This window comes from Podarcis liolepis (genome assembly GCF_965112155.1).
Source record: "Podarcis liolepis genome assembly, chromosome: 2".
Classification (NCBI taxonomy): Eukaryota; Metazoa; Chordata; class Lepidosauria; order Squamata; family Lacertidae; genus Podarcis; species Podarcis liolepis.
In genome coordinates, this window is record NC_139555.1 from 107568105 (window position 1) to 107596071 (window position 27967).

General features: G+C 44.5%; 1 protein-coding gene across 1 annotated transcript in view; it reads left to right on the top strand.

Annotated features, from left to right (window-relative positions):
• Positions 1-1231: 1231 nt before the first annotated feature.
• The window catches only part of LOC310700920 (uncharacterized protein), a 31168-nt gene continuing 4432 nt past the window's right edge, over positions 1232-27967 (top strand). The window contains exons 1-14 of the mRNA XM_083490872.1: positions 1232-1920; positions 4352-4447; positions 4730-4948; positions 6959-6981; positions 7249-7364; positions 9175-9294; positions 10513-11020; positions 12171-12233; positions 17544-18087; positions 21773-21868; positions 22832-23062; positions 24762-24784; positions 26681-26793; positions 27212-27268. Of these exons, the coding sequence (XP_083346998.1) occupies positions 1504-1920; positions 4352-4447; positions 4730-4948; positions 6959-6981; positions 7249-7364; positions 9175-9294; positions 10513-11020; positions 12171-12233; positions 17544-18087; positions 21773-21868; positions 22832-23062; positions 24762-24784; positions 26681-26793; positions 27212-27268 (2626 nt within the window). The 5' untranslated portion in view covers positions 1232-1503. The remainder of the gene's footprint in view (positions 1921-4351; positions 4448-4729; positions 4949-6958; positions 6982-7248; positions 7365-9174; positions 9295-10512; positions 11021-12170; positions 12234-17543; positions 18088-21772; positions 21869-22831; positions 23063-24761; positions 24785-26680; positions 26794-27211; positions 27269-27967) is intronic.

A 27967-nucleotide genomic window follows, 5' to 3' on the forward strand; every position in this document is an offset into this window, starting at 1 on the left:
AACCCTTGGTATAGTGCAGGGGTCTGCAACCCGTGGCTCCAGAGCCGCATGTGGCTCTTTTACACCTTTGCCGCGGCTCCGGGGCGGATACTAGCAAGGGGAGGAGGCGCATTGTGCGCCCCAGACTCCCCACTGTGGCGGGCGCTGTACTGGCTGTGACGTCGCATGGGGGCGGTGCGTGTGTTAGTCACGCACCGTCCCAACGTCACCTTTCCGCCCGCTGTCAGATCGGACATTAAGGTAAGAAACAATATATGCAGTGTTATATTTGTTTTAAATGTCGCAGTGGTTTTGCGGCTCCCAGGTTTTTTTTCTTCGGAAATGGGTCCAAGTGGCTCTTTTTGTCTTAATGGTTGCAGACCCCTGGTATAGTGTCTCATACCAAATGCAAACAAACAATGAAAAAGACTATGATTTGAAAGTGGGGACGCCATACATTGATTTCCTTGGTTATTTGTTTGGTTTGTATCATAAAAAATAACTTCAATAAACACTACTTTTAAAATGCACACACACACACACAATAGCAACAGGTACAGAGGCATCACCAAAAAGGGAAATATTACTGAAGTAATCCCAGTTGTGGGTCGTTGGATGTACAGTAGCCAGATGGTTGTGTCATTCCACAATGGTTGTTGATGGTTCCTAGCCACAGTGGCTGTTTTCTGCCTCCACAGTTGGAGGCAGAAATGGCCGCTCTGACCTACCCACAGTACAGACCAAGCAGCTCTTAAAGCTCTTTCAAGAAGAGTCCAGGAGCACCATCTGGCAGAAAATAGGAGGAGGAGCAGGGGGAGGGGGTTGCCATATTTCAAAAAGTGAAAATCTGGACACAAAAGTTGGCAAAGCTGTTCAGCTTCTTTTGCAAAATCTTAACACACAAATTTTGTGGTATGGGGGATGCCATAGCCCTGGCCGTGAATATTTTTGGGGGAGTCAACCCTAGTGCAGTGCAGCCCAGCACTCCTCTCTGGGCAGACGTTTTTTCATTTCCTTTATCCCTTTTCTTCTACTTTTTAGTTTAAAAAGTTTTTGGTGTGCGCTTGTGTCTGCAAGCTATTTTTATTTATTTTAATTAAAGCTTGAAAACACACACAAAGAAAACACAGTATACAGAAATAAACATAACATACCAAGCATGTTTCTTTCTGTATACTGTGTTTTTGTTGTGTTTTCAAGCTTTAATTAAAACAAATAAAAATAGCTTGCAGACACAAGCGCACACCAAAAATGTTGATCGGAAAGCTCTGGAAGCTCCTTACTGAAACATTAAAAGCGGACTCCACTGCTGTTTGGGGCCTGCCTTCGGTATTAAGCCTTAATTTGTTTTGGCAGAAGAAAACTTGGACTCAACGTCAATCCGACTTCCTCATTACAGTTCGCAGGAATTTACTGTCTCCAAGGCAGCCTGGTGTCATCTCAGCCAATCCGGGAGCTGGAGCCAGTTAATGACACGTCCAAGCGAGCAGAGGAAAGTGAAACTTAACTTCTGACTAGAGAATCATGGATGCAAGCGCTCTCTTAGGAAACCTGAGCAAGGAAGCTTCCTGCCCCATCTGCCTGGAGTATTTCAAAGAGCCGGTGTCTGTACATTGTGGGCACAACTTCTGCCAGGCCTGCATCATTCAGTGCTGGTGGGGGCAGGAGACTGGCGTGTCCTGCCCCCAGTGTGGGGAAAGCAGCCACCAGAAGAGCTTCAGAGAGAACCAGCATCTGGCGAGAATCGTAGAAATCGTCAAATGCTTGAATCTGGAAGCTGCCAAAGCACTGGAAGAGCGGAAAGTGTGTGAGAAGCACTTGGAACATCTCAAGGTCTTCTGCAAAGACGACAAGATGCCCATCTGCTTGGTGTGCACTATTTCCAACGAGCATCAACATCACGCTGTCGTTCCGATAGAAGAAGCTGTTCAGGATTACAAGGTACAGTCGTACCTCGGCTTACAGACACTTCAGGTGACAGACGCTTCAGGTTACGGACTAAGCCAGGGGTCGGCATGTGGCTCTTTTACATTTTTGCTGCGGCTCCGGGGTGGATACTAGCGAGGGGAGGAGGTGCATTGTGCATTGTGCGCCCCGACACTCCTCACTGTGGCGGGCGCTGTACTGGCTGTGACGTTGCATGGGGGCGGTGCGTGCGTTAGTCACGCACCGTCCCGACGTCACCTTCCCGCCCGCTGTCAGATCGTGGCTCCGGAGATATATTTGTTTTAAATGTCGCAATGGTTTTGCGGCTCCCAGTTGTTGTTTTTTCTTCGGAAACGGGTCCAAGTGGCTCTTTTTGTCTTAAAGGTTGCAGACCCCTGGACTAAGCTAACCCAGAAATAGTACCTCGGGTTAAGAACTTTACCTCAGGATAAGAACAGAAATCGTGTGCTGGCAGCAGGAGGCCCCATTAGCTAAAGTGGTACCTCAGGTTAAGAACGGACCTCCAGAACAAATTAAGTTCTTAACCCAAGGTATCACTGTAGTTTAGGGGAAAGGGGTGTAGCTCTGGACTGCTTGCAGAACATCCATTTATCAATCCCTGGTTTCTCTAGGGGAGACAGGGAATGTTTCCTGCCTTTGGGGAGCTGCTAGGGGTTGGTTGGTGTGTAAACCAGCCTTTCTCTACCTTGTTGTTGGACTAAAACTCCCATCATCCCTGACCACTGGTCCTTTTAGCTAGGGATGATGGGAGTTATAGTCCAACAACATAGGAAGGGCATAAGGTTGAGGAATGCTCGTGTGAACAATACAGTGGTACCTCGGGTTACAGACGCTTCAGGTTACAGACTCTGCTAACCCAGAAATAGTACCTCGGGTTAAGAACTTTGCTTCAGGATAAGAACAGAAATTGTGTGGCAGTGGTGCGGTGGCAGTGGGATGCCCCATTAGCTAAAGTGGTACCTCAGGTTAAGAACAGTTTCAGGTTAAGAACAGACCTCCAGAATGAATTAAATTCTTAATCAGTGGGACCATTGTACAGAGCTAGATGGGCTCGGTATAAGGTAGCTTCTTACACGTGGTATTCAACTCAGTTTTACTCAGGGTAGACCCCTTGAAATTAATGAGCATGACTATGGTCACATTCATAAAAGGTAAAGTAACGGACCCCTGACAGTTATGTCCAGGCGCGAACAACTCTGGGGTTGCGGTGCTCATCTCGTTTTACTGGCCAAGGGAGTCGACATTTGTCTGCAGACAGTTTTTCCGGGTCATGTGGCCAGCATGACTAAGCTGCTTCTGACGATACCAGAGCAGCACACGAAAATGCTGTTTACCTTCCCGCTGCAGCAGTGCCTATTTATCTACTTGCACTGGTGTACTTTCAGACTGCTAGGTTGGCAGGAGCTGGGACCGAGCAACGGGAGCTCACCCCGTCGCAGGGATTCGAACCACCAACCTTCCGATCGGCAAGCCCTAGGCTCAGTGGTTTAGACCACAGTGCCACCCGCACATTCATACCACACATTTAAAGTGCTATGACACTGCTTTAAGCAGTCACACCTTCCCCCGAAGAATTCTAGAAGACGTAGTTTGTTGAGGATGCTTGGAAATGTTAGGAGACCCATTTCCCTCACAGAGCAACAATCCCCAGAGCACTCTGTGAAGGGGGACTGATTTTTCAGTGGCTCTGGGAAGTGTAGTTCTGCGAGGGTAGCTCTCAGTGCCTTTAACAAACTACAGCTCCCATAATTCTTTCAGGGAAGCCTTGACTGTTTAAAGTGATAACAGCAATTTAAATACAAGCCATGAATGTGGTCTTAGTTATTTAAGTGAGTTGACTCTTGCCATATGTAGAACTGGCAGCAAGCACACTATCCCTTTTGCTGATTATTTCAAGTGAGAATTATGTGACTTAAACACAGGTTGCTCAGACTCTCATAAGTTACCTCCCTGTTGTTGTTAATTAAATTTGTATAGCACCCTTCATCCATAGATCTCAGGGCAGTTCACAACATAAAAACACAAAATACATAATAATAATAATAATAATAATAATAATAATAATAATAATACAAAAGCACTTTCCCCTTCCTTTCTTACTACAGTGGTACCTCGGTTACATACGCTTCAGGTTACATACACTTCAGGTTACATACACTTCAGGTTACAGACTCTGCTAACCCAGAAATAGTGCTTCAGGTTAAGAACTTTGCTTCAGGATGAGAACAGAAATCGTGCTCCGGCGGCGTGGCATCAGCAGGAGGCCCCATTAGCTAAAGTGGTGCTTCAGGTTAAGAACAGTTTCAGGTTAAGAACGGACCTCCGGAACGAATTAAGTACTTAACCCGAGGTACCACTGTATAGGTAAGGTTCCCCACCCCACACCATGCCCCACAAGCCTGCTAATAACTTCTCTGTTGAAAAGGAACACTTTCAGATGCAACTGAAGAACTGGAAGCAAAAGACCGAGGAACTCCAGGCCCTGAAATTAGCTGAAGCGAGAAGACGCTTGAAACGTCTGGTAAGTCAGCAGTTCTCAGACGTAACACCTGATTGGAGTTTAAAACATGTGGAGGGCTGCCAGGTGGATGAAAGCCGTCCAAGTTGCCCATTTCCCCCCTTCTACCAGGCTTCTGTGCCTTTAAGAGGTGCATAACAAACAAAATATCAGCGAGTGGTGCTTTTCCACCGTGAATGCTGAGTGATGGGGGAAAGTCGGTGGTTCAGGTGTTAATGCCACAACTCTATACCGTAACATTTTCTGTTGACCTTCCCTGCCTTCCTTTTGACCTGCTCTTTGCAGGAAAGGTTAGACTCCGAAGGGAAGAAGATTGTGTCTGAATTTGAGCAGCTCTATCAGTTTCTAGAAGATGAAGAAGAATTCCTGCTGGCCAGGCTAGAACAGCTGCAGAAGGAAGTGATAATGGAGGAGAAGACCACCACATCAGAGATTTCCAAGCTTCGTGACCTCGTCCACGATGTGGAAGAGAGATGTAAGCAGCCTGTGAGTGAATTCCTCCAGGTAAGGAGAGCAGGGATCCTTCCTCTGGGGCAGGGGTCTGCAACCTGCGGCTCCGCAGCCGCATGCGGCTCTTTTACATCTTTGCTGCGGCTCCGGGGCGGATACTAGCGAGGGGAGGAGGCGCATTGTGCGCCCCGACACTCCTCACTGTGGCGGGCGCTGTACTGGCTGTGACGTCGCATGGGGGTGGTGCATGCCTTAGTCACGCACCGTCCCGACGTCACCTTCCCGCCCGCTGTCAGATCGTGGCTCCGGAGATATATTTGTTTTAAATGTCGCAATGGTTTTGCGGCTCCCAATTGTTGTTTTTCTTCGGAAACGGGTCCAAGTGGCTCTTTTTGTCTTAAAGGTTGCAGACCCCTGCTCTGGGGCCTTGGGGCTACTAAATCTAGACAGGCATGGAGTAAATCTAGATTTAGCAATGGGGTGAGTTATCCTCCCACGTGTTTATTTGGAGGACGGCTCCTGCTTGTATTCAGGACCTAACTCACTGCCATGTACAGGGCTGGAAAAGGTCTAATGATCTAGACTGGAGCAGTGAACCTGGCTTTTTTTGGTCTTCACATGGGGCTTAGTGTTCTCGCTTGAATTTCCTGGAGGGAGCCAATTCAAGGGCTAGTCACGCAACACTGGCAAATCAGCGGTGTAGCAGTGAAACTGCTAGCACATCTGCAAAGTTAAGCAGGGTCCGGTATGGTTTCAAATTGGACGGGGAACCAAGTGCTGAGATTTCCGGCATTGCAGGGAGTTGGACTAGGTGAACCTCGGGGGTTCCTTCCAATTCTACGATTCTATGATTCTAAGAGTTTCAATTGAGGGACCGAAAGCATGTTGCGGTTGCAGGATCTCTCTCTGCAGATCTGATGTGTAGCAGCAGCACCTTTGGGCTCTTCCTGTACATTTGTAAGAAAAGCAAATATTACAGAAACACTCTAGAGCAGGAATAGGGGATCTGTCCAGTGGGCCGGATCATGATTTTCCCCACACCCCTGGAGGCTGCATGAAAAGTGGGTGGGGCTACCCACTTGTCAATCACCTTGCATCAGAGTGATGTCAGAGTTTGGCCAGTTGATGAACATGCCAAAGAGTGAGAGATGGTTAGGACCTGTTGTTATTTCTTTTATCTCTCTATTGTTTGAACAGATGAAAACCTTTTATTTATTTACTTTTCAAAAAAAAAAAAGCCTTTGGGGGAAATAGCAAAAGGAAGATGGGAGGAAAAGGACCGACAGGGCAGAAGGAACGACTGCAAACAAATGACCTTACAAGTATTTAAAGTGTGTTTTCACCTGGGAATAAATATTAAGACGTTTAAGCAGAGAAAATATGCAAGCGTTGCCCCTCTGCTTCAGGCAAAGTATCCGGAGAGACACTGCAAATGAGAGAAGATAAGAGTAAAAACACTTAAAATCAGAGAATTGTAAAGCTGGAAGGGACCATGCGGGTCATATTTGTTAGAATTCCTCCTCCGTGATTGCAGTCATGGGATTGTTGTCTATCACATGACGGTGTATGTTTTGACTCCACAGAGTGGGAAGTGACGGAGACAGGATGTTTATGTTACTGTGTTCCATGAAGTGGCACTATTGTCCTTTGTTTTTTCACTTTGCTGTCTGATTCTGGAGAGAGAGGGAGCTATGTTGCAGTGCTCTGTGTGTGTTTATATGTAAATAAAGTAGATTAGCCAAAATGCTGAGTTGCTGAGGTCTGTCACACAAGCTGCGAAGACTCTGCGGATCCCTAAGTGTGCCAGTGTCGGTTGGCATCGGTCACTGTGATGTTTGGGCAGAAGAAAGCTTTTGAAGCTCCCGAACAATCAACCAGGAGGGAGGGAACATGCCAGCCGGGCATGTGTCTCTGCCACGGTCCTACTCGAGTGTAGGCTGAGCTCCTGACAATATTGCCCAACCGCCTGCAATGCAGGAATATGGAACTTTAACAATGTGGAACAATGAGCAATGGATGTCTGATTAGCCTGATCTCACTTTGTGTTCTCTCTCCCATCTCTAGGATCTCAAAAACACCTTGAGCAGGTACGGTTCTCTCGTGCATTCAGACCAGTACTAGAGACAAGCCTGAGGGCTGCAGGATCTGTGCTGGAGTGCAAGTGTCTCATTGAGGCTGCTGCCTTCTCCAAGGGTGGCCTTGATCCACTTTACACACAATCACTGGTTCGGTGGTGGTGGTGGGGAATACGCTTATTCTGGGAATCACTAACTCCCAAGCTGGAGGCAGAGGCAAGGAACATGGGTTTGAGAATTCCCAAGTCCGTGGTTAAGGACAGCCTTTTCCCCTTCCAGATGCGAGGATCAGAAGACCCAGAAACCAGCGGGTTGCTCTCAAGATCTGGAGAAGAGGCTGGATGCATTTTCTGAAAAAAGGATGCATCTGGAAGAGATCTTAAAGAAATTCAAAGGTGCCAAGGTGGGGGTGGGAGGGAAGGGAGGAATTATTATTACTAGAAATAGTAAAATAGTAATTTTTAACATTCATTTGTCACTATATATATATATACTGTACATATATATAGGTAAAGGGACCCCTGACCATTAGGTCCAGTCGTGACCGACTCTGGGGTTGCGGCGCTCATCTCACTTTACTGGCCGAGGGAGCCAGCGTACAGCTTCCGGGTCATGTGGCCAGCATGACTAAGCCGCTTCTGGCGAACCAGAGCAGCTCACGGAAATGCCATTTACCTTCCTGCCAGAGCGGTACTTATTTATCTACTTGCACTTTGAGGTGCTTTCGAACTGCTAGGTTGGCAGGAGCAGGGACCGGACAACGGGAGCTCACCCCGTCATGGGGATTCAAACCGCTGACCTTCTGATCGGCAAGTCCTTTTTTTATATATATAAAATATTTATTAGAGTTTCAGAAAAAGGAATTACATAAAATAAAAAATACAAGAATAAAAGACAAAAATAAAAATACAAGAAAAATACAAAATAAGTACACTTACAGAAAAAAGATAAAAAATAAAAAATCAACCTTTCCATATCTTACATTCATATCCTTGTTTCCCTGACCTCCTCATACCTCCCTTTTTTGTATTCCAATTCAATTAATTAATTCAGCAATTTCTTTCCCTCCTTTTATCCTGATCTTTGATCTTAATATATTATAACATTAAATTTTTACCTATTTAAAAATCCAATTTTTCCATATTCTTTTATATCATTACAGCTAGAAACCGCTTAACTTCATTCATTGAATGAAGTCTGATCGGCAAGTCCTAGGCTCTGTGGTTTAACCCACAGCGCCACCCGCGTCCCATATCTATATCTATCTATCTATCTATCTATCTATCTATCTATCTATCTATCTATCATCCATCTATCTATCATCTATCTAGTCTCAAAGCAACTTAACGACAAGATAAGTTGTGCTCCCGGATTATTGCAGAGGGCGATTTAAAGGACTGTGACCGGTTCACCTGCCTTGGGTGCCAAGCCAAGAGGGTGTTGCAGGAGGCGCCACAACAAGGAAGAAGGGAGGGAGGGGATTTGGGTGCCGCACAGGGTGCGCTGAAATTTGAAAGCCCAAAGTTCGCCACTGACATTGGGTTCCCAGCTGGTGATCAGGAGTGGCCAGCATGGTGGAGCAATGCCGTGGTACCACCCTTTTGATGGCAGTATTGCTGCTTTATACCTGGACAGTGCAGTGATGAGTCAGGGGAGTGGAGAGGTTGGAGCTATGTGGGCACGCTGGCAGAGCCAGCCTGGCAGGGTATTTGTCCATCCCATACTTCTCTATGTGTTTCTTCATTACTTTCCTAACTGCAAAAAGTCTTTTCTTTTGAAGTGAATTTGGAGCACCAGGGCAACAGATCCACTTTATGTATTTTGGGTTTTTCACGTTATAATTTAATGTAAACTGCCCTGAGGTCTACGGTATATAGGGCAGCATGCAAATTTAATTAATAATAATAATAAATAATTTTGTAAAGCTAAATTTTCCCGTATGCTCTTGAATCCCTCCTGCAAAATATGGACAATCTGGAATCAATAAACAACTCTTGCTGATCCACTTCAAAATACCCTGAGCTCTACCAGTGCCCTGTCTACCTTCTGCCCACCCCTGCTCTAGATCATGTTTCTAGATCAGAGCTCCTCATTATATAAATTGAAGGGGAAAGAGTTCCTTGAATGTATAATTCTGAAAACCACTGGCCCAAGCGCACCATCTTTGTGGAATCTAATCCCCATTTTTCTCCTCTCTTCCTCCAGCTGCTGTGTCAGTTGAACTGGAGAGCATATCTTTGTCAAAAGAGGAACTAGGAGTCCGGAAAGGCAGGACAAGATTATTTGAGTTGCCTTATGCCGAAGTGAAAAAAAGAGGCACAAGAGGTGAGTAGTTTTTGTGCTCAGTAGCGGTTGCACACTTTCTGGGTATGTTGGCAGCAGTAGGGGCAGGGGAGATTTTTAATTCAGTTCCCAGGGAAAGGCAAATCTACTTAATTAGCACTTTCTGGAATTCTTCTTCTTCTTCTTTGGCGATCACTCGTAGCCGAGTAAGGTTGTCTTCCATAAACACGGTTTTAACAATGAGTCCATAAGTGACTGTGGAGGCCAATTCTGGATCCACACGTCCTTCCACAGTGGGGACATTGGTTTCCGGGTAGGAGTTGATCACAGCATGGATTTGCCAAGTGTGCCTTCCTCTTAGCACGTTTCTCCCTTGCGTCCTGAGTGAGCATCTTCAAAGCCCATGACACCTTTGGTAAAGGCTGTTCTCCAACTGGAGCGCTCGCAGGCCAGTGTCTCCCAGTTGTCGGTGTTTATACTACATTTTTTTAAGATTTCCCTTGAGAGAGTCTTTAAACCTCTTTTGTTGACCACCAGCATGGCGCTTTCCATTTTTAAGTTCAGAATAGAGTAGTTGCTTTGGAAGACGATAATCAGGCATCCGCACAACATGACTAGTCCAACGAAGTTGATGTTGAAGAATCATTGCTTTGACACTGGTGATCTTTGCACCTTCCAGTACACTGGTATTAGTTTGCCTGTCTTCCCAAGTGATGTGTAAATTTTTCCGGACAAATCAAAACAGCCACCCTTTGAAACTCCTTCTTTTAATGTTGCAGTGCGGTTCTCCGTAGCAACAAATAATGCATCACAAAAATACGTATATTCAGGGAAAGCGTGCATCAAAATACAGTATTAGAGAACATAACATACACAGATGCTTTGTAATAGGGAACCAGTTCTGTCTGTAACATGTTGTTGTTGTTTAGTCGTGTCCGACTCTTCGTGACCCCATGGACCAGAGCACACCAGGCACACCTGTCTTCCATGGCCTCCCGCAGTTTAGTCAAACTCATGCTGGTAGCTTCGAGAACACTGTCCAACCATCTCGTCCTCTGTCGTCCCCTTCTCCTTGTGCCCTCCATCTTTCCCAGCATCAGGGTCTTTTCCAGGGAGTCTTCTCTTCGCATGAGGTGGCCAAAGTATTGGAGCCTCAGCTTCAGGATCTGTCCTTCCAGTGAGCACTCAGGGCTGATTTCCTTCAGAATGGAGAGGTTGTCTGTAACATACACTCTCTCTTTTTCCTCCCTCCCTTCCAAGTGAACGTGACGCTGGATGGAGACACCGCAAACCCCTTCCTCGTCCTCTCGGCGGATCAGAAGAGTGTGAGACTCGGAGATGCATGGCAGGATGTAGCTGACAACCCCGAGAGATTTGATCCTTACCCCTGTGTGCTGGGCTGCGAGGGACTCACGTCGGGGAGGCATTATTGGGAAGTTGAAGTGGCCAGTGGGAAGCACTGGGCCGTGGGCTTTGCAAAAGAATCTGTTAAAAGGAAAGGGCAGATCACCCCTAGCCCCGAGGAGCAGATATGGGCTCTACAACAAAGTGGGGATCTCCTTGAAGCTCTAACCTATCCTCCGACTATCTTGCCGTCGGGCAACTGCCCCAGGAGAGTCTGGGTATTTCTGGACTATGAAGAGGAACGAGTGGCATTTTTTGATGCCGATACATCAGTGTTAATCTACGTTTTCTCACCAGCGATGTTCAGTCAGGAAAGAATCTTCCCTTGGCTCTGGGTCTGGCCTGGAACCGAGCTGAGGATTTAGCAGCGAGTTTTGATGTTAGTGTATTGGGCTAACTGCAGCGAGGCTGAGTAACACACACGCAAAAATATCACTTGTCTAGGTTTGGGTAGCTATCTTCTCGACGGCACGGGAAGAGTGGCTTTACAGGCCATGTCCCACTTGCAAGGCAAGGATCCTGTTGTGAAACAAATCCCAAATTTCCTTCAGCAAAAACCCACATTTTGTGCCAATAAAAAACAAAACACTAGCAAATTGTATTGTGCATATCAGTTCTAAATTACACAAACTTTGTGCTGATTTCAGCTCTTTTAAACACAGCTGATGTTATAAGAATACATACATCATATCAGGTCGAGATAGCCAACATGGTGCCATCTAGATGTTGCTAGACTACAACTCCCATCATCCCTGACCGCTGGCAGAGGCTGATGGGAGTTGTAGTACAACAACGTCTGGAAGTTTCATATTAAAGGAGCGGCACCGTTAGGCCTGGACTGCTGGGCACATCCCCTGCCCCTCACTGCAGATGGCTGGCGCCATCAGAAAGCACCCACAAAACCTTCCTTTAAAAAACAACAACAGTCCTTCACCATGAGCTCAATGCAGCCAGAGCAAAGCTCTCCACCCATTTAATTCTGCAGGGTGCCTCTGGGCCCCACATGAAGAAGACCGGCAGGTGCCTGTAAAAAGATGTGAGGATGTCACAGATGTCACAGAGACTGCTGCTGATGGCTGGCTGGCTGGCTGGCTGGCTGGCAAGGAAAGGACAAAATGAGGGAAGACCAAGCAAGTAGGCAGTGTGAGAAATACACACCTCCTCTTTCTAATTTTTCTGGGGTGGGGAGGACCCCATATCTCCCCTCCCCAACTTTTTACCAGGGTTCTTTCCCTTACACATGGCCTGCTAACTGGGTGGATGGAGGAAAGAGTGAGCGTACTGGACTGTGGCTGTGTGTAGAAATCGGTGGTGGAATGACAGACTCCCTCAAGAACTTGGAAAGGGATGCTATCGAAGCGCAAGATTTTTTCACGTCATTCTGATTTTATTCAGAATAAACAATATGAATCAATGCAATATGTGCAAAGATAACTCTGCTCAACGTACAAATAGAGAAAGGCAGAGTGACACCTGTTTTCATTCAAGTTTGGGTGCATTTAATCTTAATCTAGTTTGCCTTCCTGCACAATGAACAGCTTGATCTGCAGCCATGAGAAGCTTTTCATAGCATGGAGGTGAGCAGAAGCCGATCATTTTCTTATGCCTGCAGGTTAAGCTGCTTTTAAAACCCTTCCTGAAAGGGCTGATCCACATTAAGTCTGGACCTAGTTGTTCCATTTTTAGTTTGGTCCAGCGCTGGCCATTCCCACGGGTACTTTTTGCCTTTGGTTTTTACTTAGGGAAAGACCCCTGAAAACCTGTGTTTTCCCATTCATTCTTCCTATTCTAAATAGTCTGCTTTTCGGGTTGTCTCCATCTCCACCCACCTTTGGCAATGGGGTTGAGCAGACACACTTATTCCACACACAGACACACCCCACACTGTGGCTACCCTTGCATTACATTCAAATCTCTTGTCCTGCACACTAAACAGTGATGCAGTGGGGGCCGAGGCTGTGGACTGATTACATTTTTGCACAAAAACTTGGTTTTGGGCAACCCTGCTACTTTGAGTTCTGCAGGTCTCACAGCATTAACGCCCCATAAAGTCTTGCTTCTCCCATAACCGCAGCCTTGGATTCCAGCAGAAATCAAGCATGTCTGTCCATAGTGGGCTTCAGCCTGCCTCCTCCTAGCTTCCAACTCATACAACAGTGTTTTTAGTCCAGGGGTCAGCAAACTTTTTCAGCAGGTGGCCGGTCCACTGTCCCTCACTGCTTGGGGGGGGCGGACTATATTGGGTGGGGGAGATGAACAAATTCCTATGCCCCACAAATAACCCAGAGATGCATTTTAAATAAAAACACACATTCTACTCACGTAAAAACATGCTGATTCCTGGACCGTCTGCGGGCCAAATCTAGAAGGTGATTGGGCCGGATCCGGCCCCTGGGCCTTAGTTTGCCTACCCATTATTTGGTCCTTCTAAAATACCAGCCAGGTGAGGAGGGGGGCCCACCATTTGTCCTCTGACACAGAGCCACTTTCTTTGTTATTTTAAGGACTCGTACTTAAGCCACGACCACACCAGGAAGCTAGCCTGGCTATGCCAGCAATGTAATCCTCACTGGATCCAGGAATTGGAAGGGACTCAGGCCCCATATAGCCTAACACACCCACACCCTAACTCAGAACAGTATTTATATATACAAGGCATAGGCAAACTCTGGCCCTCCAGATGTTTGGGACTACTATTCCCATCATCCCTAGTGAACAGAACCAGTGGTCAAGGATGATGGGAATCGTAGTCCCAAACATCTGGAGGGCCGGAGTTTGCCTATGCCTGATATATACCCTGCCTTTTTCCTGATGGGACTCATGGCGGGTTACATATAAAAATGAGAACTGCTAAAACCTCTTTTGAACTTGTGTTACCCTACAAAGGACGGCATAAGAACGATGACCCTTCAGCCAAAAGAAGAGAAACTCAGCGTGTGGAAAGAGTTCAAATTTATTGCTGAAGAGTAAATCTAGAGACCACAGTGGATATCTCCAAAAAGCTGGAACCTCCAAACAAAGGGTTGTTGTTGTTGTTCTTCTTTAGTTGTTTAGTCGTGTCCGACTCTTCGTGACCCCATGGACCAGAGCACGCCAGGCACCCCTGTCTTCCACTGCCTCCCGCAGTTTGGTCAAACTCATGTTCGTAGCTTCGAGAACACTGTCCAACCATCTCATCCTCTGTCGTCCCCTTCTCCTTGTGCCCTCAATCTTTCCCAACATCAGGGTCTTTTCCAGGGAGTCTTCTCTTCTCATGAGGTGGCCAAAGTATTGGAGCCTCAGCTTCAGGATCTGTCCTTCCAGTGAGCACTCAGGGCTGATTTCCTTCAGAATGGAGAGGTTTGATCTTCTTGCAGTCCATGGGACTCTCAAGAGTCTCTTCCAGCACCATAATTCAAAAGCATCAATTCTTCGGCGATCAGCCTTCTTGATGGTCCAGCTCTCATTTCCATACATCACTACTGGGAAAAGCATGGCTTTAACTATGCGGACCTTTGTTGGCAAGGTGATGTGTCTGCTTTTTAAGATGCTGTCTAGGTACACACAGCTTTAATAATATTACAGGAAGGAATGCAATTGTGACAGAAACTTAAACCATCCTCACTGGCTGCCTCTATGCTTTCTCAAAACATGCTCCTATGTACTATGCAAAGCCATAGCAACAGATATCTTTAAGCAAAGTTATCAATTTGTCCCATGCAGAATATTGCACTTCTCTGCCAGTGTTATCTTGCTACATGAAGAATGTCTGAGTGTACAATGAAATTATTGTTCTGATGGCTTTGAAGCCAGCCCCCAGTCTTCTGACGAAGGTCAGTCTGCCCTTGGCATGCTTTACTTAAGCTGATTAGAAAACGAGAGGCAACAAGACGGAAATGCATTTTCAGTGGTATACTATCTCGACATTCACCGGCGGTCCTAAATAGTGTGCTATGGGGATTGTTGCCTAATAAAAACAGTGAGGTGTTGCAGGTCCCTTTACAAGTGCCTCTGCCTCTTCCGTGACGGTTGTCGCGAGCTGTTTGGAGCAGAATTTGGAAAAACAGCACAGAAATAAACTTGATTCTGATGGTTCTAGAGTTACGCCATAAATACTTTTGTCCAGGCTTGCACTCTCTGTCTTTGACCTGGCTCTCAAGAGCAGCAAACACACTGCTATTCTCATATTGCAGAAGTCCAGATGTCCATAAACATAAGACAAACTTTATGAAACTGTTTAAAAATAAATAAATAATAATAAAAGGGTCGTCTCTGTTTAAAGGAAGCCATAGCTTCTCTATTGCTGAATCATTCTCCTACCCCCAAGGCCTGTTCCAGGCTCATCTGATTCATTTAAAGTGATATTACCCTCACAGGCGTGGGGGAAATTGGTTTCTTAATGAGCTAGGAGCTCACCTTAATTTATTCCCCTACATTTATACCCCACCTTTCTTCCATCATAAAGCCTAAGGTGACATATCTCCAGGAGATCTCCCATCCAAGTTCTTAATAGACTCAGGTCTGATTGCTATAGCAAATAAAATAAATAAAAAATAAAATAAAATAAAATTTCCTGCATAGAGAAAGCTAGATGTTAGAGGAGGTTTGCAGCCTGGCGTTCTTCCTCATGTACTAGAGAAATGTTGGGGTTTTTTCTCCTGAACCAGTGCATGGGCGTAGCCAAAGAGGGGGCAGCTGCACGCCCCAGATCAAGAAAAAAATAAAAATACTTAACTAGCTGACCAATCACATTGGTTCTGCCCCAGCCCCAAACCTTGCTACGCCCATGAACCAGTGTGGTGTAGTGGTTAGAGCAGTGTTTCCCAAACGTTTTTGGGCAACGGCACACCTGTTAGCCGGAAAAAAATCTCGCGGCACACCACCATTAAAGCCCCGCCCCGTGACGTCAGCGCGCAGCGTCACGCCGGGAGGGACGCACAAAAGCGAAAGTTTTTTCCCTCCCCCTTGCCGGGGTGGGAGGAGGCAGCAGAGCGAGGGCAGCTGAGGCGGCGGCGGCGATAGCGGGCGGAGGAGGGGGCGGCGGCGGGAGTTGCTGCTGCTGTTGTTGCTGCTGCTGCCCGGACATGCCGGCCTCCTCCTCCTCCGCTGTCTCGCGCTCCTCCCTTTTGCGTGTGTGCCGCGGAACACCGGTTGGGAAACACTGGGTTAGAGTGTTGGACTAGGACCTAGAGAGATCAGGGTTCAAATCCCTGCTCGGCCAGTCACTGACTCGCAGCCTAACCTACCTCATGGGGTTGCTGTGGGAATTAAATAAGGATGGGGGGAAGCATCAGCTCCTTGGAGGAAAAAAATATGATATATTTAAAAATGGAATAAATAAATAAAATAATTCATTTGGCAGGGCTGGAGGAATAATACAGCGATTGAGCAGTGTATGTTGCTGTTGCTGTGCAGATCCATACATGAGCTTGGGTAGAAGCAGCCAACTGATGGAGGTGATTTGTGTGTTCCGTTACTCTTAACTGTTTGCGCCCCTCTCTGCGCAGCAGTAAATAAAAATCTCCTTTCTCTACAGAAGCCATCGAGTGCACCAAAGAAAATTCAAGTGTCGTGCAAACTACCCTTGCAGCCATTTCAGATGTTCGGTTACAGACACATACAGAATTGTCTGCACTAGAATTGCACGCTGCTTTTGATGTTCTGACCTGCCTCCTCGCAAAAACTATTGCAAGCCAGGGAGTTCCTGCGAGTTACAGCCCCACAATGCTGCCCTTTGCAATGTAGTGAATGAATAGAAAAAGAACCTACCCAGTTGGCGCTGACACAAAACCCCACACATAAGCCCCAAAATGGAAAACGAGCGAGGTCCCAACCAAAGAATGGCAATTTAAGTTGACAGAATATGCAAAACTTGCAGACTTAGAAGAAGAGAACAAGAAGAACATAGTTCTAGTTACAGGTAGGTAGCCGTGTTGGTCTGCCACAGTCGAAACAAAATAAAAAAATTCCTTCTAGTAGCACCTTAGAGACCAACTAAGTTTGTTATTGGTATGAGCTTTCGTGTGCATGCACACTTCTTCAGATACATTCAGATATCTCACACCAATAACAAACTTAGTTGGTCTCTAAGGTGCTACTGGAAGGAATTTTTAAATTTTGTTTCAAGAAGAATATAGGTTTAAAGAAGATGGGAAAATGTTTATTGAATATATGGGAAATAACTATGTACAGCTGAAAACGCTGGCAGCATTAAGATAAATTCAACAGTGTAAACAAGTTTTGATAGATGCAATAATGGAATCATGAATGGTATAGCTTTTGCAAAATGTGCAGGGATTTATGATATGTAAAATGAACCCTGGAAAGAGAAGAAGGGAAGTCATTGATATCTTAAGGATGATGCAAAATGTGTATTTTAAATTGGAAAACAGAAAATTTAATAAAAATTATTTATATACACACACATATATACACAAACACACGATAGATAGATAGATAGATAGATAGATAGATGATAGATAGATAATTTATGCAAATTGATTTTTTTCTGGTGTTAAAGATCTAACTGGGACAAACCTTGTTATGTTGAGCTCGTAATTTGCACAATTTGTATACGATGTCTGTTTGAGAATGTGTGGTTTGTTATGCCTAATAAAGGATATATTTGATTTGATAGATGATAGATAGATAGATATAGATATAGATATAGATACACACACACACACACACATATGCAACAAAACCCAGCACCTACACTATATAAAAATATAAGCCTCACTACCCCACCCCTCCCTCTTTCCCCCCAACTTTATACTGTACTCAACACTAAGCTCTCACAACAAATGTAACCGATTTGTAAGAAGGACTGCACAACCTGAAAAAAAGAGCAAGACTTTTGTAAACCAAGAAAATCTTTTAATGAAAATATTTTTTTAAAAAAACAAATAAATAAAAAACTGCCCCTTTGCACAACAGCCAATCGGGTTGGAGAAGGAAGTTGCTCCCTTTGATCCTGCAGGCAGGGGCCCAGGCAAAGACTCACAACTTGGCTCCCACCTCCCAATGGATGCCGAGGAGGAGGAGGACCCCATGCGAGGCCTGCAAAAGGCTGCCCTTTGCTCCATCTGCCTGGAATATTTCCAAGACCCGGTGTCCATAGACTGCGGGCACAACTTCTGCCAGGCCTGCATCGCCCAGTGCTGCGACGACGCCCGGACCCGCTTCTCCTGCCCTCACTGCCGCAGGAGGTCTTGCAAGAAAGATTTCAGGCCGAACCGGGAACTGGCGGAGATGGTGGAGATCGCCAAGCGGTTCAAGAGCCAGGTGGAAGAAGCGCCGGGAGAGAGGATGGGCAGGTGCCAGAAGCACCGGGAGCCTCTGAAACTCTTCTGCCAAGATGACCAGAGCCTGATCTGCGTGGTCTGCGACAGGTCCAAGGAGCACAAAACTCATGCAGTGCTCCCTGCTAAAGAGGCTGCCCTGGACTATAAGGTAAGAAGGCAGTTGATATAATCTTTATTGTCATTGTCCCAAGCAGAACAATGAAATTGAAAAACCTACATAAAACATTCAAAACCCCTAAAAACTCTGAAACCCCATTTTAAAATGCACTATACTCCAGAGACCCCTCTATCCTTATAGAGACCCAGGTATCTTGCTTTTATATGTATTTAAATATTTTCCAAGATTTTTTTCAATCAACAACATTTTTTTCATTCATCTTAACACCAAATTCATCTTGTCTGACTCCCCACCCCCACGTTTCCAAGTTTCACATTTATTTTCCCTTTCATAAACAACAAAGAAATAAACAACTACCTGGCATTTAGAAGACATCTGAAGGCAGCCCTGTTCAGGGAAGTTTTTAATGTGTGACATTTTAATGTATTTTTTAATCTTGGTTGGAAACTGCCCAGAGTGGCTGGGGAAGCCCAGCCAGATGGGCGGGGTACAAATAATTATTACTATTATCGCATATAATTACTTTTGTCCAATTCATTTCAAGTTCTTATTTTTAGCTAAATTATCAAAATACTTCATGAATGCTCCCGGCCGGATTTAGGTTTGATGAGGCCCTAAGCTACTGAAGGGAATGGGGCCCTTTATATGTCCAGCTGCCCTTTGTCAACAACAAATGGTGGTACCTCTGGTTACATACTTAATTTGTTCTGGAGGTCTGTTCTTAACCTGAAACTGTTCTTAACCTGAAGCACCACTTTAGCTAATGGGGCCTCCCACTGCCGCTGCACGGTTTCTGTTCTCATCCTAAAGCAAAGTTCTTAACCCAAGGTACTATTTCTGGGTTAGCGGAGTCTGTAACCTGAAGCGTATGTAACCTGAAGTGTATGTAACCCGAGGTACCACTGTATGCTATCTGGTAATTTATGGACCTAATAGGTATCTAAAGCCATTTGCACAAGTTACCATGCAACCAGTCCATGCAGAATGTAGGCACCCTATACATAGAAATGAGCAAACCAGTGATATTTTAGGGAGCAGGCTAGCAGGCCATTACATCCTAGGAGCCTACACAACACAAAACACTGTTGCCGTATGTAGGTTTTATTTTATTTGTTTTTCATCTTACATTTTGGAAATGTACATCCAGGTTTTTCTTTAATTTTTTGGGGGGGCCCCCAAGAGAGTGGGGTCCTAAGCTATAGGTTGTTTAGCTTATACGTAAACCCGGCACAAAATGCTACATCAATCTTGCTAATGTTTTAACACATTTACAGTGTTCCTTAACATACTTTCCCCCCCAATCTTGCTTAAATTTCTTCTCGTCTTGATGCCTGATCTTCACAGTAAGTTTTGCCATTTTGGCATGCTCTTATCATCTTGATTATCCATTCTTCCTTTGTTGGTACGCCTTCCTTTTTCCACTTTTGGGCAAATAACGTTCTAGCAGCCGTGGTAGCGTACATAAACAGTCTCTTTAGATTCCTTGGTATTTATTCCCCTGTCCGTGACCCAGGTTTCATTTAGATTTGTGCTGGCAGCTAACGTCTCTGACTGTGACAGTGTTGGTGGCAAACTGGATTGTGCACATGCTATATATTTAAACCATACCCACCCACACCCAAATCCTGGGGACTGTGGTTTGCACTTTAAGGAACTACAAACCACTGTCCTTAAGGTCTAGGGCAGGGGTCTGCAACCCGCGGCTCCGGAGCCGCATGTGGCTCTTTTACACCTTACCCGCGGCTCTGGGGCGGATACTAGCGAGGGGAGGAGGCGCATTGTGCACCCCGACACTCCCCACTGTGGCGGGCGCTGTACTGGCTGTGACGTCGCATGGGGGCAGTTAGTCACACACCGTCTCGACGTCACCTTCCCGCCCGCCCGCCCGCTACATTGTAAGGGGCATGTATGCTGGTCACTGCATTGAAAAGGGGCATGTACGCTGGTCACTGTTTTGAAGGGGAGTGAAGAACACACACACACAAAAAGGTAACTTGTTAATTTAATGTTTATTTCTATGAGGAGGAGTAATTCTGAGGGGTCAAACAAAGAAATAATAAAAAAGTGACAAAAAAGTTATTTTTATAAAGACGAGTTTTGCGGCTCCCAGTTTTTTTTTCTTTGGAAATGGGTCCAAGTGGCTCTTTTTGTCTTAAAGGTTGCAGACCCCTGGTCTAGGGACAGGATGTGATGTAAATGCATGGTTTGTACACAGTTACTGCTGGAAAATGCATGCAGCAGAAATACCATGGGATTTAGTATGAAAAGAGTCAATTCCACAGAGAGAGTCCAAAACCATACGCTCATTTTCATGTCGCTTTTAATTTGTATACCATTTTTCTATGTTACTGTACACAAGGTGGTTTGCAACAACAAACTGCACAACAAAGAACACACACCTTACAATAATCTGATCCCATGCAAAAAAAAGAAAAAAATCATAATAAAGCAGTTAACTGGGTTTTTGTTTTTATCTTGTGATTTTACGTTGTAACTGCCCTGAGAGCTGTGGGTATAGTGCGGTATACAAATTTAATGATAATAATACCAAATAAAATAATATTCAATAATCTATTAGAATATAATGGCACACAATAACATTTAAAACATCAGCAAGTGATAATTAAGCAGAAATTCCTTCTTAACAATTGCAATAAATAATGAGCAAACTATGATCAATGAAAATAACTGCAAGGCACAACGCAGAAAACACCGCAATACATACAAAACCATGCAAATTGAGAAACAAAGACACACAACTTTAAAAACTAATTTTTAAAAATCCCTAGACCCCTCTTCTCCCTTCCCAGCTGTTTCTGGGAGAGGCTAATTAATTCCTCAGCTGGGCTTGAATGAGCTTGGAGTTGGTGAGGCTTTCCCCCTCTGCTTTGCATTTCCTCACTGAGAAAGCTGACTTCTGCCGAATTATTTTAGAGTCTCTCTGTAGGTTTTCTTTTGGTGGGACTTTTCCAAGCAACTTCCAGCCAGGAGCACTGTGGACATAAGCCAGTTTGAGTTCGTCTGTCCTTTTAGTGAAGCAGTTCCTTGTGAAGAATTCGGCAATAACTTTGCGTGTGTGCCTTTAAAGCATGCATGCTCCCTCTAAAATCTCTTGACCGTTGTATAGTGGTACCTCGGGTTACAGGTGCTTCAGGTTACAGACTCCACTAACCCAGAAATAGTGCTTCAGGTTAAGAACTTTGCTTCAGGATGAGAACAGAAATCGTGCTCCTGCGGCGTGGCAACAGCAGGAGGCCCCATTAGCTAAAGTGGTGCTTCAGGTTAAGAACAGTTTCAGGTTAAGTACAGACCTCCAGAACGAATTAAGTACTTAACCCGAGGTACCACCGTAGTTTATTAAGAGCTGAAGCTCTGAGGGAAGGAGTGTGCTTCAGATGTACAGCGTCTGCATCCTTTCCCTCAAAGAATTCTGGGTAGTGTAGTTTACCAATCACAGAGTTACAATTTCCAGCAGCCCTAAACAAACTACAGAATTTTGAAGGAATGAATATGCTTTGAATGTGCTTTAAAGGTGTATACAGTCAGCAGATGCATCAGGTCTGTAAACTGCGAGTGCAAAAGCCACTTACCACTAATAGTAATACAGACTGGCAGGGATTTACTTTTTAAAATAAAACATTCATACCGTTGTTAATTGTATGAATAGCATCTGATTTGTCTGTCCTAGCAAAAATAAGTATTTTTCCCTCCCCAGGAACAAATTCAGACTGAATCACAGAGTCTTAAGCAAGAGAGAGAGAAACTGGAGGAGCTTAAACAGGCCGGTAAAAGGACAACTGAAGAAAATCTTGTAAGTCCCTCTTTTAATTAGCGCTAACCCAAACTTTGTGGGGCGGGGGTTGTAAGAACAATCTTGAAAGTTATTTGTGGAATGAATAATATCCACTGGGAGGATTGATGATGATTTTCATTATCTTCTTGCGTTTGTTCACAAACTGCTCTGGGACTAAGTGATTTTTTAATTATGGTACTTCAGTTCTGACCCTGCAGTCTCTTGTGATGTGTAGGAGTCCTTATTTACCAGTGCGGCCTACTCTGACTGCTGTTGCAACATACAAATGGTCACATCTTATTCTACATCCCTCATTCTGTACCTTGAACAACATTAGAAATATATAAGAAAATCTGGCATTTATGTAGCATTTTTCCTAAATGGCTCACATACGTTATTACAGTATTTCTAGCCACATAGCAATACAGTGGTCCCTTGGTTCTCAAACCTAATCTGTTCTGGAAGTTCATGCCAAAACCAAAGCGTTCCAAAACCAAGGCGCTCTTTCCCATAGAAAGTAATGCAAAACGGATTAATCCGTTCCAGACTTTTTTTAAAAAACCCCCACCTAAAACAGCAATTTAAGATGAATTTTACTATTTAAGGAGACCATTGATCCATAAAATGAAAACAGTAATCAATGTACTGTACAGTGGTACCTCGGGTTACATACGCTTCAGGTTACAGACTCTGCTAACCCCGAAATATTACCTCGGGTTAAGAACTTTGCTTCAGGATGAGAACATAAATTGTGCAGCAGCAGCAGCGGGAGGCCCCATTAGCTAAAGTGGTGCTTCAGGTTAAGAACAATTTCAGGTTAAGTTCTTAACCCGAGGTACCACTGTACGTGTATGTGACATGAAGTATTTTATATAGGGGCACATTCAAAAGTCCGTATACGGTCCATTCTATCCAGGCCTAAGTGTTTACAGGATTGCATTGTTAGTACTTTACCCTTCTTACTTTACCCTTTAATTACAGGAAAAGTTGGGTGCTGAAAGGAGGAAAGTTGCATCTGCATTTGAGCTGCTGCATCAATTTCTTGAAGAACTGGAACAGCCCATTCTGGATCAACTGAATGAGCTGGAGCTGGAGATTAAGAATGGGCAGGAGGAAAACGTTGCCAAATATTCTAAGGCAGTTTCTGTCCTTGAGGACCTGATCAATGAGATGGAGGAGAAGTGTAGGCAGCCGGATAAGGAATTCCTGCAGGTGAGAACATGAATTTGTCAAGAAGTTTTGACTGAAGACTAAAATATGTGGAGTCCTGCAAGTCCCGGATTTGGCGGCGATAATAGAATCCGTGGGTTATTTTATAGGCAGAGAATTTTGTGACGCCTTAATGGCTGAACAAATATATTGGGGCATAAGCTTTTGCAGACTTCATCAGAGGTGTGAAGTGAAATCTTAGTTAGCAGGTATATAAATGAGAAAATTGGAAGTGAAATGGCAGTGAGGTGCAAAATTTGCAGTCAGTGATAATGAGAGCTTAAATACAGAGGTACCTCAGGTTACAGACGCTTCAGGTTACAGACTCCGCTAACCCAGAAATAGTAGCTCAGGTTAAGAACTTTGCTTCAGGATGAGAACAGAAATCGTGCACCGGCAGCGCAGTGGCAGCTGGAAGCCCCATTAGCTAAAGTGGTACCTCAGGTTAAGAACAGTTTCGGGTTAAGAACGGACCTCCAGAACGAATTACGTTCTTAACCCGAGGTACCACTGCACGTTAAATGGGCACAGTTTAAAACTTTTACAACAGCAGATTGGTGATAATTGCTGAATTACTGTTTTGCCGAGCCATTCACAAGAAAGTCACGGATAGCACAGATACAGGTTAGCACTGGAAAGCTAATAACACATATTGTGTGGTAGCAAACCTTTGTCTTGATTAAATCCACAAGCGATGGTATTAAACTTCTTGAAGAATTCTAATTAAACTGTTTCACGTTGTCTTTAAGATGCTGCAAGATACTGTTTCAGTTCAAAATTTGGTTCTTTTAGAATTAGTGTTATATGGCAGCATTGCCAAGTATATGCTAGCCACTGCTGCTAACATGGCTCTGGTTAATAGATTGCTAGGTTCTCTGTTTCAAGAGTATGGAAAAAGTAAACATAGCCATATTGGTCCATAAAAAAACCTGACAAAATGAATTTCCTTCCCGGAGGGCCTTGGTATAACCCTAAACCCATTTAGCACTTATCAGACAGCCTCATTTGCACGTCTCCAACTACCTTCCGGGTGGCGACGCGGGTGGCGCTGTGGGTTAAACCACAGAGCCTAGGACTTGCTGATCAGAAGGTCGGTGGTTCGAATCCCCGCGACGGGGTGAACTCCCGTTGCTCGGTCCCTGCTCCTGCCAACCTAGCAGTTCTTAAGCACGTCAAAGTGCAAGTAGATCAATAGGTACTGCTCCGGCGGGAAGGTAAACGGCATTTCTGTGCGCTGCTCTGGTTCACCAGAAGTGGCTTAGTCATGCTGGCCACATGACCCAGAAGCTGTATGCCGGCTCCCTCGGCCAGTAAAGCGAGATGAGCGCCGCAACCCCAGAGTCAGTCACGACTGGACCTAATGGTCAGGGGTCCCTTAACCTTTACCTTTAACTACCTTCCACGTTTCATCTTGGAAGGTTTCTTCCATATTCATGGCTTCACCACCGGCCATTCCCTTCTCACGCTTCCCCCTTGCTATGTTTTGCCATGTAGCCCGATGAAGACTTCTGGAGACCTTGAAAGCTTGCATGCTACCATGTGATGTTTGGGTTAGCCTGATAAAGGGGTTGCTTAAATAATGGATTTGGCGATCCTCAACATGTCTGCTCTTAAGATTAGCTGAAGGAAGCAGAATGGCCTTGGAAAGGATTGTATGTCCATAATGTGAATTTCATTTTCCTCTGCTTTTTCACCCTTCTAGAATGTCAAGGACACCTTGAGCAGGTATGTATGCGGTCCTTTCCATCTCCTCCTTCTGTAAAGGGTCTGAGGACTGACTTCATATGTGCATGTCCTGGGATAGCTCAGTTGGTAGAAGAGCATGAGATTTTTCATCTCTGGGTTCAAGCCCTGCATTGGGCAGAAAGATTCCTACATTGCAGGGATGACCCTCCCTTCCAGCTGTGAAATGCTATAATTCTAGGTCCATCATCTGAGCACTGAATGCATGATAACTCACAGCTAAATGTGTGCATTGGCTCTGCTGAAAACCAAAGCAGCTGGTTGGATGTTGGTCGGTAAAGACTTGAAATGGTGGCGAATCAGCGAAGATCAGGCTGGAGTTGGGGCACAGCGTGAAATGATCCTAAAGGTTGCTTACAATAGATGGTGATACTTATGCACAAACCCACAGAATCTAGCAGTCCTGAGTCCCCTGGCTGATGGATGGTGGAAGAATAGGCTCCTCTTTGGCTCTGCAGTCCCAGAGCTGAGTAGATTTCCGGCAGGATGGGAAGTAAACTCCCTGCAGCAACTTCTTTTGTGACCAGTGATTGGAGCAAGGCTGGTCATCTCTTGCTCTGGTGTTCTTCAGCTTTCAGTTCCGCAGTGCCAGAATTTGTTTAAATAAACAGGATGTGTGAAGTAAGGGCTTATCCACACTTTCCAGGCTCAGGGCTCTGCTTAAAAGCTCTGGGTCCAAGCATTTTTCCTTTTTTGTCCTGGAGTTTCCTCTATGAAAACTGCTCTTTAGCTCTCAGTTGGAGCAAATGTCAATTTGGGCTTTCCGTGGATTGCTATTTGTTCCAAGTGAACTTGAAAGAGTGGGTTTTCTTTTTCCAAATATATTTTTATTAGGGTTTAAAAAGAAAAATACAAAGATTACTATTGAATATATTTTTTGTCCAAACTAAAACATTAATCTAAAGGCAAAAAAGAGCAAGGAAATAGGAGAAAGGAAATAAAAGAGAGCGAGAGAGCGAGAGAGAGAAAGGATGATACAGAGAAAAAGGAATAGGAAATGATTTAAAAGAGTGAAAGAGAGTTGTTGAGAAGCTAAAAAACCTTTTTAATGATTTTATTGAAGGTTTTAAACACACTGAGCTCTGAATCCAAACATGTTTATAAAAAGATAATAAAACGCATTATATTGAAGAAGAATAAAGAGAAAGAAAATATAAAATAAAATACAGTGGTACCTCGGGTTACATACGCTTCAGGTTACAGACTCTGCTAACCCAGAAATAGTACCTCAGGTTAAGAACCTTGCTTCAGGATGAGAACAGAAATTGTGCTCCGGCAGCACGGCGGCAGCAGGAGGCCCCATTAGCTAAAGGCATGCTTCAGGTTAAGAAATTTCAAGTTAAGAACAGACCTCCGGAACGAATTAAGTACCTAACCCGAGGTACCACTGTACTCATGATCCTTACAAAACACAATTATTAAAAAATATAAAGAGAAAAAAAGAACAAAGGAGACATAATTAAGATAATAGAAAATAATAGAAAAATAATTAAAAAGAAACACTAAAGACCAGTTTTTTGTGGGGAAAGCTGTGGAACAAAAAAGAAAAAAGGTTGTTCAGACATGGAGCTTTAAAGCTCAAACTGCCTGGAAAGAGCAGAGAAAGTTAAGTGTGGATGAGCTCTAAGAGTCAATGCAGAGAGCAGAAAAGGGAAGAAATGTGGGAGATGACAAGAACAGATCAGAGGAACTGATCAAGACAGTGGAAACGGGATTGATGGTAAGAAGTCCGATCAAAAGAGCATTGGATGCCAGAAAGCATTTTGATAAGGTGCAGCAATAGAAAACCTAGTTCCTAGGCTGTGTCTGCTCAATCCCAAGTTATCTTGCCACAGAATGCCTTCCAGAATAATTTCAGTGAGTTTTCCTCTTGCCTAGGTCTAAGAAGAGACCATTTCCTTTGGAGGAGGTTCCTCCAGATGTAAGAGAGAAACTCAGTGCATTTTCTCAGAAAAACATTTCACTAGCAGAAACCCTGAAAAGAGTCAAAGGTAAAGGACAATTGGCCAAAGTCCTGTTTCTCCATCATTTCTTGCTGTGGACTTTCCAACTTTCTTACTGGGTTTTTCTCCTGACGGTCCTACACTTTTCCTCCTTCAGTGTATTCGGAATGTATCTGGTTTTGTCAGTAGGGAGATTAAAGAGCTGAGAGAAGTATGCAGAAAATACTCTCCTAAACCTATACCTGAGTATCAATATTAAACAGTACAGATAAATCTGTTTTACATCAGGAACCTTAGGCAAAGGGAGAATAATAATTTTGCACATTGATTCTGCCTCTCAGTCCCTGGTATTTAACATGTAGGATTCTAGACTCTCCTTCTGTCTCTGAACTTCAGGTTCTTTCTCCAATATTTAGTATGAAATTGGAAGCCTTATGTCATATTATTTCCCCCCCTTTTTTTCTAGAGTCTTTGTTACTTGAACTCCAAGAGAAAGAAGATGATAAGAAGTCTTTAGAAATAGGTGTGTAGAAAAACAATTCAGAAAACGATAATATGAATGATCCGATTATATAAAAATAAAATACAGTGGTACCTTGGGTTATATACGCTTCAGGATGCATACACTTCAGGTTGCAGACTCCACTAACCCAGAAATATTACCTCGGGTTAAGAACTTTGCCCCATTAGCTAAAGTGGTGCTTCAGGTTAAGAACAGTTTCAGGTTAAGAACAGACCTCCAGAACGAGTTAAGTTCTTAACCCGAGGTACCACTGTATAATCTGTGTGGTGGCCTGTGGAATAAAAAACCAATAAAACCAAAGCAAAATGGAATAAAAATACTTGGTCTAAAGAAAGAAGAGCTTCCCCCATGTAATCTGTTCTCTGGCCGGAAGAAAGGTTATGGGGTTGCATGCAGTTAGCTTTTGCTCAGTCATACAGTCATTAATTTCAGTGGATCAACTCTGAGTAAAAGTAAGTTGTGTGCAGCCCTACAGCAACATACATTTGGGGCTCTGAATTTGCTAAGCGAGGATAAATTTCTGCGGCATGGAAGGAACTTTGCAGGAAATACAAGTACATTCTTGCGGCATGTGATGTTGTGAAAAGCACTACTGTGGGAGCAGGGCCAGGCCAGAGGAGTCCCTGAACAAGCTGCCGTCTGGCCCTGTGTGCCGCCTTGGTAGATCTTCCATCAAGGACATTAAGATAGTGGCTGCAT